Source organism: Anabas testudineus, chromosome 22 (genome assembly GCF_900324465.2).
Source record: "Anabas testudineus chromosome 22, fAnaTes1.2, whole genome shotgun sequence".
NCBI classification, from domain to species: Eukaryota; Metazoa; Chordata; class Actinopteri; order Anabantiformes; family Anabantidae; genus Anabas; species Anabas testudineus.
Window position 1 is genome coordinate 7288325 of NC_046630.1, and position 15586 is coordinate 7303910.

At 42.6% G+C, this 15586-nt stretch overlaps 1 protein-coding gene across 1 annotated transcript; it reads right to left on the reverse strand.

Annotated features, from left to right (window-relative positions):
- Positions 1-692: 692 nt before the first annotated feature.
- Positions 693-15090, reverse strand: LOC113148348 (SLIT and NTRK-like protein 3). The gene is made up of 7 exons (XM_026340027.1): positions 14920-15090; positions 11732-12012; positions 11306-11557; positions 10937-11052; positions 9734-10663; positions 8126-8345; positions 693-1880 (listed from the first exon to the last, which is right to left on the reverse strand). Exons 2-7 carry the CDS (start codon positions 11945-11947, stop codon positions 771-773), a joined length of 2844 nt encoding a protein of 947 aa, XP_026195812.1. The 5' UTR covers positions 11948-12012; positions 14920-15090; the 3' UTR covers positions 693-770.
- Between the last annotated feature and the right edge of the window lie 496 nt (positions 15091-15586).

Consider the following 15586-nt stretch of genomic DNA (forward strand, 5'->3'; position numbering starts at 1 on the left):
GGAATGCAATTATTCGGCGGCTTTGATTGGTTTTAGTCTCAGTCGTCCATCAGCGTCCCATCCATTGGTAGTCAAACCTCTTTGTTTAGATAAATAGATCTGTATTCATAGAAAAATAAGCATTGACCACACTGCTGGCTGTTCATTGCTAAGGCACTTGGCTGTTTTCAGTCATTTCTCTCCCTCTCGCATTGTCTCTGTCCTTTCTCCATCTTACGTGTCCACTCAGCTCGTTCCACACCTTTCCTCTATCACAGGTTATGACTCTGTGTTTGATGTTGCAAAGAGCTGGTGGTTTTCACCTCCACGCAGATCTTTTGAGAGTGGTAATATGAACATTAACGCCCCCACCACCACCATGACCACGCTGTCTCCTGTTCACTGTGGCGCAGAGTAGAAAAACGGAGCCTCAGTATTTTATGATTGTGAGGAGTAATAGATGAAAAAAGAAATACTGTAGTAGCTGCAGCTGAAGTTTTGCCTCCAGGCAGAGATCTGGGATCAGCTTATCCTTGCCAAATACCAACCTATATGCCAGTAGTGGGGAAAGTACAAAAACTGACCTCAGCTTGTTATCCAGGAATAAACATAGTGTGTAGTGTAGTCCCGCTCCCCCACAGCTTCCTCTCAAAGCCACGCCAGCCTCTGTACAGGAGTCATTCTTACTGGATGATTCATCACCAGAGAGAGAGAGATGATGAGGAGACAGGAGAAGAAGGGCAGCAGGAGAGGGAGCAGGAGAGGGAGGAGGAGGGGTTAAAAACAGAGTGTTAAAACTGGTATGAGCGGTCCAGCACCTCCATGTAGTCTGGTGTGGTCCTCAGTCTGGCTCTCTGCTCTCCTGCTCCCTGCTCGCTCTGGCTGCTGTTACCGCCACCTGTTGTGGAGCTGACGGTGGTAACGACAAGCGTTTGGTCAGGTCTGGTGTCCTGATTGGAGTCTTGGGGGTGGGGATACCGGGGCGGTGGCCTCGCGTACCTGTCTGGCAGGTCTCTAAACTCAGGTGTAGGGAGTCTGAAGAGGCAGTCCACCAGTTCGACTTTAGGGGTGGGGCCCTGACTGTCGATCACTGTGGGGCAGAGGATGCCATTCCCATGAAGGCTGGCAAGAGGTCCCATTGCTCCTGTAACAGTGTTGATGGGCGATGAGGATACCTCCAGAGTCCACTCCCTCTCTTTCTCTGCTGCAGAGCAGAAACCTCCCTCGCTCTGCTGCTGCGGTTGCTGCTTCACCGCTGCCTCTTTCTCCTCTTTATAGATGGGGTTGCTACACATGTGTGAGGCTGCAGCAGGGTCAAGACCTTTGGATGCAGCCTCTGTTGGCAAGATGGTATCATAGACGTGGTTGTGCTCAGGTGGAGGTAGAGGCGGTGTCTCCGGAAGGCCGTGGTGATGGTGGTGGTGGTGCGTCTGCTCTGTAAAGATTCCACACTCCATCTGGATGCCAGCCAAGTCTACTTCTCCTTGGCGGCGGAAAGGTAGTTTGTCCCTCCTCCTCAGGGCGTAGGCGATTAGTGCCGCTGCCGCAAAGAATGCCGAGACAAACAACACCAGCAGGCTGAGCACTAATACCGACAGAGGGATAGAATCCTTCCCTGGAGGGATCAGGGGGCCCAGCCCTGATCCAGGGTAGCCAACCGATACACCTTTGTCTTCAGCTGTGGAGGTGGCTGTCTGCTCCTCCTGCTCCTGGTCCTCCTGGGGCTCTAGCTCCGGGCAGAGCAGCTCCATGGAGAGGGAGCGCAGGTCTACACCTTTGGTCTTTTCTGGGGAATGGCAGACCACCTCTCCCACCACCACCACTGCACTGAGCCCCTCCAGCCAACGCTTCAGTGGAGCTGCTTCACAGTTACACTCCCATGGGTTCTGCTGCAGATCAACCTGGAGAAATACATAATACCACAGTGTGTTGTCATCGCGTAATAGTACACTAATTACTGGTGTGCTGTGACATGTAAAATCATATATCATTTTGAGAAAATTAAACAAAAAAATTTATCATTTTGATTTGACATTTATGTGATATATATTAGTAACTTGGTAAATGTCTCTTGTATTGAAGAATAAGCCGGTAGCTTGCACTATAATAAGATGACAACAAGAAAAATTGTGTTTTCCCTGCTACCCTTGGCTTTCACCAGCAAGAATATATGGAAAATCAGTTTTTCAGCATTTGCATAATAGAAAACAGCTCTACACAATGGCCGTAGTCTCTAAATTATTTTTGAAATATGCTTGTGATGAATAACACTGAATAATGTAAATAATGTAATTTTAAGGTCATCAAAACATTGAAGGGCTTACATTTCCTGAATGGTTGTGGACAGGCACAGCGCAGTGTCAGTAGACAACGACCTGAGCAGTGACCAACTCAACTTGTAACACCCATAAGTGCTCTCAAAAAAACTGTTCACCCATGCACTAGAGCAGGTTATAGAAATATTTTAGTTTACAATAACGACCACTCAAAGTTTACATAAGTGGTTATTCACAAAACTCGCTGGCAGAGTTTGTGCGATGTGCATGTGAGTGTATCACAGCACTTTGTTTATAACAATAGACAGGATGTGATGCAACGCTCCCTTGTGCTATAATCCAATAGGTTTGTGTGTAAATCCATTTTCTCATTGCCAGCTATTGATTGTGTGTCCTAAAACAAACTCAAATATTCACTTCGCCACACTTTGAAAAGGCTAAAGCAGATTATGCACAAAGGGAATCACTTACATCACGTCGTATTGTCTGCAGAACTGATCTGTTCCATATCTTTAGTAATGACACTGGCAATGAAAGCTGATGTTCTCTCTGTCACACTTCCAAGGAGTTTGCAGAAATGTTGTCATGCTAATTTGGTTAGGCCATCTCCCTGGCTCGCAGAAATAGATGGATGCTTTTCGAGATGATTCAGCATTGCTGTTGTGGGAGCCATGGTACGACTACTTCCCCATATCATACTCAGAACAACAGGATGCTCCTTCGCCTTATTGAGGACAACCCACTGTGGGCTTTTGTGTGGCTCTGATAATGACATAATTGCGACTGGAGGGTGAGTAGAAACAACACTCAGCCACCGTTTGAACACTTCAAGGTCTGCTACCACATCATAGGTCCAGTTTTGCAGGCTTGTGTGTTATTGTGACACATCTGAGACATAATGTAGCATAAATAAGCATCAAATAAACATAGTGATATTGTAAATAAACTGCATGTGAGTAAAACGACAGTGTTTTTTTTTTTCAACTTTCATGACTACAAATATGAAACTCTTGAAGCATTGTGTTCCTTGGTATTCTTTCATATCCCAATGGCTCTATCCCCTTCTCTTTTGCACGCATCTGTCCAACACCACTTACAATTCAGATGCCTGGTCACCAAGTGTGCAATTTGCTGTCAACTTGTCAATCAAAGCTGTGTTGGGAAGGGAAATTATGGACCCTGAGTAAGCCCAGCAGGTTGCACGGAAATGCTAGTGCATTAAAGCATTATGGATATTTTGTGAAGATGAAGGCTTTTAGTAAACGCCATCCACTTACCAAGTACAGTATGTTAATGATGACGATTTAACCAAGTGCCACAGTCTTAATAAATGTTACAGATTTGAGTCCAAATTTAATGTATTTTTGGAAAGAAATTCATGAAAAACACACAAAAAAACTTTCATTTGTCAGAAAATATATTTCACCTGGCTTAAATAATGGCTTTAAATTTGGATGGAGACTGCTACACTTTAGCTTAAGACGAGTAAATTTGCTCTTGTGGGTTTTTATCATTATGGCAGAGTCCAAAGATCAAGTAATAATTGTCCGAAATTTTCTTGGGAGCTATAAAAAAATTGCATTTAGGGAGCAATTCAGGATGTTCTCAGCGTGCCGTGTGCCTTATAATTGATCACTTTGCCCAAACAGTAATGTCCTGCCAGTCATTAGAATTGCTCTACTTAGCTCACAGAAATATAGTCAATACAAGCAGGTTTTGGAATTTCAGTTTAGTTGGTGCAGGGATTGTGCTGTAGTCTCTTGTGACGAGCCGCCCCTGAGCTTCAGCTTGCCAAGGCTTCTCTATACTGATGAATGTGTTTCATTGTCTTTTGAATAATACACAGAGCAAAAATGAAAAGACTGCATTTGAAGAAGAATCTGCAATATACGCAAAATGTAGTTTTTCTAAAAAAAAAAAAAAAAATACATGTATATGGGTAATCTGTCTTCATGGCTACAGTATATGTGAAATGTTTTATAGTACACATAAAGCCAGACAAATGCATCAAAGCTATTCACTCATGAATACTCTTACAATGTTAAATTTCATCATTCTGTGATGGTAAGTGCATTCCAGGAGAGTTTTTTTTTTTATTTGAAGTGTTGTAATTTACTTTCATAGTGTACTCACGCTCCCTTAGCCTGCCTCGTCGACTTCTACCTCAGATAGTGATTTCCCATATTTCCCAGAGCAACTTCAACAACCTCTTGAGAAGGGGCATGAACTTGTTCTATCCAACGGTTTGTGTTTCATGTAGGTGGAGAGAGAGCTGTAGTAATAGCAAAGAGCAAAGAGTAAGAGATTCTGGTCTATTGAGGCTGCTGTCAGCAGAGAAATTGGCATCTTTGCCTCTATGTGATTGCTGAACATCAGCGCAACATGGCCAGTCTAGAAAAAAGCCCTTGATCTTCTTTTCTGAGGGAAAACAACGAGTGATTTTAATGCTTTATCTGAAAATCTGGATTTTCTGTGTTTGAAATAGAGTATGCTGCAATCTGCTGTGGAAGTATGTAGACGTGATTAGAAGAGGATAATTAGCTGCAGACAATGCAACATTAAACAATAACAAGTATTATTTTGATATATTTAAAAATGTGGCCATACAACATACTAGTACTATAGTTAATAACCATAAAGGAATTTCGAGTTTTAAAACCAACCCTTTTAAATACCTAATCATTAATATTTTTGAAAATTGTATACAATCTTGTAAAAACAGAATCACATTACAACATTTGACTCAACTAAATGTTGATCCCATGTTATCCTGAACGCTTATGTTCATGACAGTGGCAGGAGTTAAACGGTCTTCACTGGCATTTGATGCAAAATAAAAAGTACTGAGACAGACAGTCTCCAGACTCCATCTTCTGTCCCACAACAGAAAAAAAAGACATTTGTATGCTTGCCAGAGGAGTGGTTGCACACTGTGACAACTAAAAGCTGAGTATTCAGAGGCTTTTATTGTGATACAATATTTATGCTCAAAACACCTGTGGCGGTCATGTTTTTGCTGTGCTGTGCATTTTCAAGTGAAATATTAGTTTTTATTACTCCCTCAATATACCCACTGGTTAGTCTCTCATGAAGGTGTTATTATACATGGTAGAAACCAGCCAGCTGAAAATAATGGCTAGACCGACAGAAGAAAAAGCTGTACCCCTGACAGATTTGATTTAGTTACATCACTAACTTGCACCTTACTGACCTTAACTTCTGCATTTAATAGCAAAACTCTACAAACAAGCAACAAACAAGATATAAGTTGATGTGTAGTATATTCAGTATTTAGTAATCTAGATTCACTTTGATCAAATGTTTATGTCATCGACTATGTACATTGTTCATTTAATCACTGTTGATAGTAATTTTAGTCTCTGGCTGGTTACTAACTGTTTTATTCGGTCGATTTTTTCAAACTAGGCCTATTCAAACTGTGTTTTCAAGGTTACCAGCTCACATCCACTTATTTGCAGCCGAGTTATCCAATCATGATTCATTTCTGTGGCTTTCATGGTCTTTGAAATGGGTTTTAACCAGAATGAAACGCACTGTTTATCATGACTGAGTTTGAAATATGTTTCCGAACACCAATAAAAAGAGCTTGGCTGCTAAAAGCTAATGACTGTCAGTGACAAATAAAAATCAGTATAGTCAGTTTAATTTTGTTTGGCTTAAAAATGTGGTGACATTGCAGCGTTAGCCAAAAAACAGTCTGGCATTTTACACCGTAACACAGCAATTTCATTTAGTTTTCTATGGATTTAGCAAACTGGAAGGTGGATTTAGACTGAGCCAGGTTAGTCTTTGTAATAAAGAAACTATTCAACTGTAGCTTTATACATAATGAATGTCTTACTATTCATTTTAACATTTGTTTGTACATGTACCAAAAGGCTTAAGGATATAAAATGGTGATCAAGTAAATATTAGTGGGACATTAAACGTATTAGTTTCCTGTCAAATCTGTCCCTGGAGGTGTTTTCATCAGTCTTTCCTGAGCGCGCATTGTTTTTCTAGCTGACATCACACAATGTGAAACATGGCAGGTTTCTTCACTGCAGTTGGCAATGATGAGTGACTGCTACCCAGCTACACTTTGTTTGCATTTACTGGAAAAGACATATGTATCCTTGAACTGTACATATTTCTGGCATCTACTCACGAGCTGATTCACCGAACCTGAGTTTATAATATTTTTTTTTTCACTGGGTTAGTGCTCATTTGCTCTTCTGCAGCAATTAATTCTCTAGTTATGAAATTATAGACACCACAGTGATTTTAATTGTCTCTTTAAAGTCTCACTAATAAATATTTTTAAAAATAACAGTGACATCAGGGAGGTGTTTTTCAAAAATATATTTGCATGTAAGTGGGTGTAGCTGTAAAATCCTGTCCTTGATTGTGACAATGACATTAAGCTATACATGCTGCTGCTTTATGATTATGAAAATGCACCGCTTTTTACAGCAGCTGTGAACTTCACCCTGTTCCCATCTGTGTTACCCTTTGATTTTACTGTGCAAACTCTGGCTCCAAAAACACAAACCAGCGCCCAGAAATCCCACTTCTCGAGCTTCAAACAGACCAGCAGTAACAGGTGATATCATTGTCACATTATTTTCTGCAGTCCACGGGCAGTGCTAATGTGGCTTTGTCAGAGTAATAACAACCCTGGTAAGTGAATGAATTCAATTACGGTGCCACAGATTTTGAGCACTACAATGATGATACCGCTGGGCTTTATGAATATGGTCCACAGTGTACTTCCATTTGGTGAATGCTATAATGCTCTTGGACATCAGAGGCGCCTAACAGCACAAAAACACAATACACTTCTACATGGTTCCTCCAGTTTCATAAACCACTGTCGTCCTTCCCCTGAGCAAACGTTTAGAAACAGCCTCTGAACTGCCAGCCTCACCCACACTACCTAGGATCAGGAATTTTTCATGGAGGGAAGTAAAATGGAAATTCACAATGACATTCAGGCTAATCCACACCCACCTTACCTCATTCTACTCTGGCTGTCTAAGAAAAGCCTGGTACACTAAATTTGCTGAAGTGAGAGGAGGCAGGATGAAAAAACGTAATACCTCGGGTTTGGTCCTTATCGGTGCAACGTGTACAGCAACCAGCCACATAATGCTGCAGTCAAATGTGCAAAGTAAGGCCTTACACAAAAAGCAAATTTAACACATATTGTTATACAGTCTATTTACTTATTTAAAGAAAAGTGCTAATTACAACCAAGCTCAAAAACTTGAGGGGTTCAGCTTTCTCCAGTTTAGTTGCTGATTTATTAAGACCACTTATGCAAATCGAGTCAATTGGAATTTTCCAATTACAATACCTGAGGCACAAACACAGTCCCATATGCCACGGCGGAGCTTTCAAAACAACAGACGATGCAGACGACAGAGAAAACCGCAGCTGTGCCAGAGGCCAGGAGATCAGGGGCTGCCAGAGGTTTTTAGATGTGGGTATGACTTGATCCAAGATTTCAGCTTGTTTTGTTTATTTCATCAAGCTGTGATAATATAATGTGTCTTGGCAATCTATTAGTTCTTTTAATCTCATTCTCTGACATTTGAAATAAAAAATATGCTGTGTAATTATGCACATTTTCGTTTAGTAAAACAACAGGGGTGATCCAATCCAATCATCTCCATTTTCATTCTGCCACTGTCACTCAACAAAATGCATGTTATTTGGCCTAAATTTGCAACAAGCCTCGTGCCAGGTGTCTGACTCATTTACACACGCGCAGGTTAGCAGATCAGAGTCATGTTTTCAAGCATCCTCCTGCACTGAAACCACCTCATTCATTCAGTAAATACAGTTTAAATGCAGAAATTTGCACCAACCTGTACCAGTCCAGTGAGGTGTTCCAGCACACCCTCCATAGGAAGCTGCAGAAGGTGGTTGTTTCTCAGATTGAGGCGAGCAAGGTTAACTCCAGAAAATACACCGAGAGGGAGGCTCCGCAGTAGGTTGGCGTTGAGAAACAACAGTTGGAGGGACGGCATGGAGTCAAATGTCCCAGGATCTACCTCTCGGATCTCATTGTACTCAAAGTAAAGGTACCTGTAAGAGAGGAGAGGATCGTGTTACAGTTCCTATTTACTGTAAATAGAAACTGAGAGTGGAGTGTAAAAATAAGAGGATAAACAAGGCATGGTTACATAAAAGGAAACTATAACTGCATCTTGATATTAAGTGATATCTGACAGTAAAATACATAAAATAACATCACAACAAGCTAATAATCCTCTGTCTATCTGATATAAAGAAACTGTATTTGATTCTTGATTAGTGCACAGCGTGAATTTTCACTTTTTCAAATTGATTTATTTTGAAGTATTCTGTATGTAATTTACTTCTCCTGCACCCTAGAACGATAATTACATCAATGAATATTTATGTAAAGAAGTTATAACCGAAATTTGATTTAATCTGCACTTTTCCTGTTCACAGCTGATTAGCTGTTGGGTATCAAATAATATTGTGTAATTTTACACTGATGACTACTTACACTTGCCTCAACATGCCTGATCATCATGTTAAATTTAGGAAACTTTGAATTTTTAAGGCTTCTTTTTCAATAATAGACGTCAGTGTGAACTTAGGGAAATTTAAGAGTAACTGGAGACTTTTCATTGAATACCAGTCATCTAATATACTTCCATTTTCGAAATAAGTAATAGATCTGATTTAAATGACTTATACTGTTCATTTGCCCTAGAGCCACTTAAAAAGGCTAACGAGAGGTTAAGGGGAAGACATTTTGAAGGTCCTGAGAGGGTCTATTATTGATTAATAGTCAAATTAATACTGTAGGGCTGTAGAAATATAGAGACAGTGGAACTAAAAACCCCACTGATGTTCTGAATGTGAAAGACAGCACAAAGCTTCTCATTCTTTATTTTGCACAGCAGGCAAGTTGACTTGTTGTCTTTATCAAGCTGACTATAGATATTTGCTGTATACATTATTTGGAGGAGGAGGAATTATCTTTGAACACTTAATCTGACAATGATACATCATTCTGACGACTCATTTTTATAATAAGTCTTTTTCCAAAAAGCAAATTCCTGGCATCACCCAGACGCCTCAAAGCCTTATCAACACCTCTGTATGCAAATACAAAAAAACATTAATTTTCACGTTGTCGCTCATACCAGCCTCACACCTCAACTGAAGCATGCCATCAGGCAGCGTGACTAACAAATGACACTCCTGGAAGAGAATGGGCACCTTTTAGTTCAATCAGACGCTGGCATAATGGTAATCAAAATGTTCTGCTCTGTGCTATGCCAGTGTAACGGTGAAATTAATTTCCACATACTTAGAAACAAATATCTAAATACCTAATCTGACATGTGGTTTCAGTTTATGAATTTGTTTGAAGTGCAGTAAGGGCAAAATGCCTAAAATGCTATGAGTGATCCAAAAGCAAAAAAAAAAAAACATACCTTAGATTCTGCAACCCCAGAAACATGTGAGGGCTGAGCCTCTCCAGGTTGTTCCCATTCAGGTAGAGGCTCCTCAGGCTTGTCAAGCTGGAGAAGGCTCCTTCCTGGAGGTAGGAGATGCGATTGTTTCCCAAATGAAGCAGGTCAAGACTGGAGAAATTCCAGAAGTCAGTGCGGTAGATCCTCTGGATTAAATTCCCACTCAGATAGAGCTTGCGGCCGTTGAGGGGCCGAGGTGTAAGCTGGGAAACATTGACGAAGCCATTCTCCTTGCAGTTGACGGTCAGGCCCAGGTCTGTGATGTGCAGGTTGCAGGTACAGCCCAGGGGACAGATGATGGGAATTGGGGGTCTTGTTTGGTAGCCAGCTACAGGGGGATTCTGATTGGGCAAAAGACTGCGAGGAGTTGGTGATGTTCTGGAGAGTCTGGGCCTTTTAGTCGGCCTCGGATGCCTCTCCCTTTCTCTACGCTCTGCTGAAGAAGAGGACGACGAAGTAGAGGAGGTATGAGTATTCTGGCGCGAGCCATGGACCATAGAAGAAGGTTTTGTCGGCCTGACTCGCCCAGGATGGGAGTTAGGTTTAGAATTAGGGGGCAAATGTTGGGGTTGTGATCCTGCTGGGGGACCACCGCCCTCTCCTTGTAGTTCTTTATCTGGCAGGTCAGCACACAGCTCCTTGCGGGGAATTTCCCTCAAGTCCTTACCATGAAGGTGAAAGGGATATTCACAGGTAACGTCCCCAACAACAGCCGTGTAGGGGATCTGACCCAGCCACTGCTGTAGCTGCACAGCCTCGCAGCCACAATTCCAGGGATTCTCCTCTAGCTGTAGCTCCATCAGGGAGCGACCAACATACTCCAGGGTCCCAGCGTATGCCAGGCTCTTCAGACGGTTTCCCCGCAGGTCCAGATGAGTCAGAGACACAGATCTGGTGCAGAAGAAGGAGGGGTATAGTTAGATATGTAAGATGAAAGGACAATGTGATAGTAAGTGCAAATAAAGGTTCACACATTCCATTGCTGAGAAATCTGCTGCTTTTTATCTGATAAGAAATTCGTCTTTTACAATAAGAAATTGTACGCAAAAAGAAACATTAATTCAACAATTGTGCAGGCTGGTTAATTGTGTCTGATACTGATATTTCTGCAGATTAGTCCCAGTATAATTCAAAAGCTTTGCAGTATTATCATCAGAGTCTAACCTGAACAGATGAGCTGGTAAGACAGGGATCAGGTTGTCATTGAGGATGAGAACTCTGAGCTTGTAGAGGAACCTCAGAGCACCGCTGTCAATTCGTTTGATCACGTTGTAGTCAGCCTGCAGGTAGGAAAGAGAAAATGTGACGAACATATAATTGCTGCAATTGACTAGTAGACTGAATGCAGTAGAAAAGTGTAAGCACTCTCCATTTGACAATACATAGAGATTTTAAGAAGATTCATTCACTCTGGCCACAAACTTGCTAGCCATAAACTATTTTGGTTACAGTTATCCATTGTAATGTTGGGCAAATTTATCAATAATCCCTTTAATCATGTGTAATCAGCGTGGATTTTCTTCGACACTCTACCTGGAGGTATTCCAGAGCCTCTAAGCCAGCAAAGGTGTCATTTCTGAAGACCTCCAGCTTGTTCTCGTGGAGGTACAGGCGCCTCAGTTTGGCCAGCCCATGGAAGGCTCCGACTCGGATGTCCTGGAGCGCGTTGTTGCCAAGGTTTATCGACACTGCGTTGCCAAGGTGCAGAAACCCGTTGCTATAGAGACGCCTCAGAGAGTTCCTCTGGAGATTGAGTTTGAAAGGGCGGACCCACGACTGTGACACCTGAATGATTAATTAGAGGTCTGTATAGTTATCTTATTAATTACATGAATTTAACAGTTAGAAACACCCATAAGCCACATTAGAGACAGGATATTAGACTTGGGCATATGGGATGTTAATGAGGTAAATGAAGTGCAATAAAGTGCAGTGCAGTTTAATATTAATGATTGATACCTGGCTGACATTTGTGAAGCCCCGCCCATCACAGTGCACATGCAGCACACCTTCTTTGACCTCACACGTGCATGGCTCAAAGCACGGCTCGTCCACTTCCTCCTCAGAGTTGTCCACCAGAGGGGTGTGTGTGGAGGTGGGGGGGGGGGTGGGGGTGTGCGATGCCCAGGACAGACACACACACCCCAGGGCCACTGCCAGAGTGACCAACTGCATCCTCCTGCTTCTCCCTCTCAGCTCAGCAGCCTGGGGCTACAGCCTGACATCGGCCCTTCACCGCACTGCATGGTGAGACACAGCACATACACACGCACACACATACATAGTTAAAAGAGGGCAAACAGCCAGGGAGGCAACAACAAAAGTGAGTTCAGGATGAATCAGATTGATGATACATCACAAGCATACTAAAGCAGTCGGAAAATGAAAGTTAAATCACACAGACTGAAGTGGCATAAGGAATGAATTACATTACACCAGAATAATGGAGGCCACAGTGCACGGTGATATGAACTGAACCTGAATGGTAAACATATGTAAGATGTATTCAGCACTGGAAAACAAGGCTGTGGACTTACTGGCTTCATAAAAAAGGAAATGCTAGTTTAATAACAACAAAGCGAAACACCTGAGCTGATGCAACGTCGCTTTTGAGTTGAAAATTCAAATACTGACATCATCATCCATCCAACCAATATTTTAACTGCTTTTCCTGTGAAGGGTCGTGGGGGAGTATCCAATCCTAGCTGTCATTGGGCGAGAGGCAGGGTACACCCTGGACAGGTCACCAGTCTATCACAGGATGAATCCTGACATTGAAAATGCAAAGCAGACACATGGGCTGGTTCACCTGTGAATCATATTTTATCATTTTCAAAGTGGCTTTTTCGGACAAGTGGGGGAGAAAAAGCTTGTGATGAATATATTCATCTGTATTCTCAAATGCCCGATGAAGCTGAAATGTCACGCATGTGTTGTTTTAATGTATGCAATATGAATATGGGTAAATGCAAATCAGATTCATAATGCTTCTGTCTAATGAACTGCTCAATTTAATAAGATGAATGGCAATCAGAGAACAGAAGGAAGGCACAAAATACCCCATATTATCAATCAGCCGAATATGTTAGGTTATCAGAAATTAAGTCCTGTCATAACCATTATTGTGATAATGACAGTGGAGAGAAAGCATCGCTGCGAATCAAAACTCTTCAACGTTTTCAAAAGGGTTGATGTGAAGTCAATGCAGTGATGGGCAGGAACATGAGCTGAGGATGATAGTGGCGATGGTGGTGATGAAGAAAGGAATGGCACTGCAACAACAACAGAACAAGAACGGAGTTGCAGTAGTCGTGAAAAAAGAAAAGCAAAACAAAAAAGAAAAACAGCTGAGATGAGAGTCTTGCATGGGGATATTTCCTCTCAAGTCTTAATGAGATCTAAATTGGATAAAGCATCTTGATCTGCTCATATAGTGTTGAACACTGCCATGCGAAATGCAATGATGATCATGATGGTATGGTAGCTGTAATCATACAGCAATAATCTAGCATCAGCGAGTTAGACAAGGAGGCAGCAGTGAAAACATCACCGCCCGGGAGAGGAAGAGCAATCACAGAGATGATTATGACTGGGAGAGATGAAGGGGAGGAGGTGGAAACAAGAGGAGGAGGAGGAAAAATGGGAACAAGGTGAAGGAATGGAGTAAAGAAGAGACAGACAGATAAAGAAAGAGTAATGGGCAGAGAGTAGGTACAAAGGAGGAGGAAATGGGTGAGGTGGGAGAGAGGAGTGGGATTGCATAAGCAGTAAGAAGTCAGTCTAGGATGCCACTCAGGATGAGAGCTCACAGTGAAACAGCTGAAATCTGATATTGATTACATCAAATCCCTCCTCTCGCTCTGCACACAATGTACGCCTGCTTCACAGAGAAACAGCGCAGGAGCCAAGTTACATGCGTCTGTGTTGAAAACAATGTGAGAAAGGTCAAACCATATCCAAGAAGTGTGCTTTTATAGCCTGCCAAGTACAGAAACAGGTAGCTAGACACGTGTAGATGAATGTGTGATTTTGTAACAAAGCACTGCAATACTGCAACACCACTTGGACTTATCCTGCAATACTTAAAAAAGCAAGAAAAGAAGGAAAAGGCACATTTCTTTTCTTTTTTGCTGTAAGAAAAAATCACCCATTTATCAAATTGTTAGGAGAATGTATGCTTCGCCCAAGAAACACAGCGCAATCTAGGCCAACGTGCTTAATGGTGTTTGACAAATTGGAATACAATATGAAAATAAAACCCATTCAGAGTCGCAGTAGGTTTTTGTTTTCGTCCCAGAAATGTATTGTTTAACGCCGGGCCCGAAAGCCCCTGGTGAATAGGAGATCAATACTGAGTCCAGATAGACCACTGGGATCCCTCCTGTTAGATTCTGCTTTGGTGGATGGCCATCTCTCCTTAATAAGAAGAAACACAGTCAACACTCAAGCCTCTTTCACCAATCAGCCAAGTGGACTAGTCAGCAGTCGGCATAGCTCTGCATCATTATAGTAACAAGAAGGGAATGGACTTGTGTGTTGACTGGTGAAAGCACAGCACAATTTAAAACTCTCTATCTATCTATCTATCTATCTATCTATCTATCTATCTATCTATCTATCTATCTATCTATCTGCATGTCTTTCGTGTCTGCCTGTCACTTTGTCCTCTTGTCCATCTAAAAGTAGGCCTGACACAGGTGTGGCTTCCTTCCCTGTCTTTCTTGAGACTCTGACTCTGAGTTTTTTCTATTCCCCCCTCTCTACTCCAGACCTGCACACTGACGCAAGCGAACCAGAGATGACGGTCACTGCTTATTCTTCACCATATTATTCATGTCACATAATTCCAGTGTCTACCTCTCTGTCCCTCTCCGTCCTCTCTGTCCGTCAGCATGGAGCACAGAGCCTCGCCAAAGCTTCACTCTGCCTTTTACATGGGCCCCTGCTCCCAGCACAGACCCACACTATCAGACAAGCAGCAGCATCACTGATCAAATGTATGGGGCTATCAGCCTGGAAAGCCCACAGCCCTCCAAGAAAATCAATTAGCTCATAACATTACAGCACACAAATTGTAATAGTTAGCAGAATTAAAGCTGGACTAATTAAACAGCCTAGTCATTAACAGAACCTATTAAGACATTTACCAGGCTATGTGTGAAAATCCTTGGCAGAGTAACGCAATCCAGTTGCATTCCCCATTGTCTGTCTCTCCTCACCAGTCTCTCTGATCCACACAGCGACGCTTAGCAGAGCAGGGATGCGGGTAATACTCACTCAGTCCTCCGCCAAAGAATTAGGAAACGACCGAGAAAACACTTTAGAGGCTGACTGTCGACATGTCGTTCACATTCAGCCGCACTCCTCTCCCTCTCTCTCCTCTCCTGTAGCGGCTCAGGCGGATGGGGAGGGAGAGATGGAGGGTGGGGGGGGGGGGGGGACCAGAGCAAGAGGGGGGGACGTGATAAGACTGCAATGAGGTGGAGGATAAAAACCGGGAGAGAGAGAGAGAAAGAGAAAAAACGATTGGCTTTAGGATGCAGGTCCGCTTCTCCACAGTGCAGCCCGTGGGAGCTGCGGCACTGGACCGCTGGACAGGCGTGCAATGCGCGGAGTTGTAGCCTGCGTAATGATGGAGAATCCTCTCTTCATCTCTAACACAACTGGGTAATTCATAGAGGTGAAAGGGGGGCAACGGAGGCGCCGGAATTAATCATGCAAAAAGGCGGTGCGAAACTGCTAGTTTGTCTATGAGGCATAAAGCGCGCAGGGTGGGTTCTCCTCGTCACCAGAGGAGCCAGTTCAGGTCCTCAT

Excerpts from the sequence above, each read along its gene's own strand:
- LOC113148348 (XM_026340027.1), bottom strand. The coding sequence starts at position 11,947 with ATGCAGTTGGTCACTCTGGCAGTGGCCCTGGGGTGTGTGTGTCTGTCC. Across the intron at positions 11,053-11,305 it reads AGGCTCTGGAATACCTCCAG|GCTGACTACAACGTGATCAA; the intron begins GTAGAGTGTCGA and ends TCCTACCTGCAG. Across the intron at positions 1,881-8,125 it reads ACCTCACTGGACTGGTACAG|GTTGATCTGCAGCAGAACCC; the intron begins GTTGGTGCAAAT and ends GTATTTCTCCAG.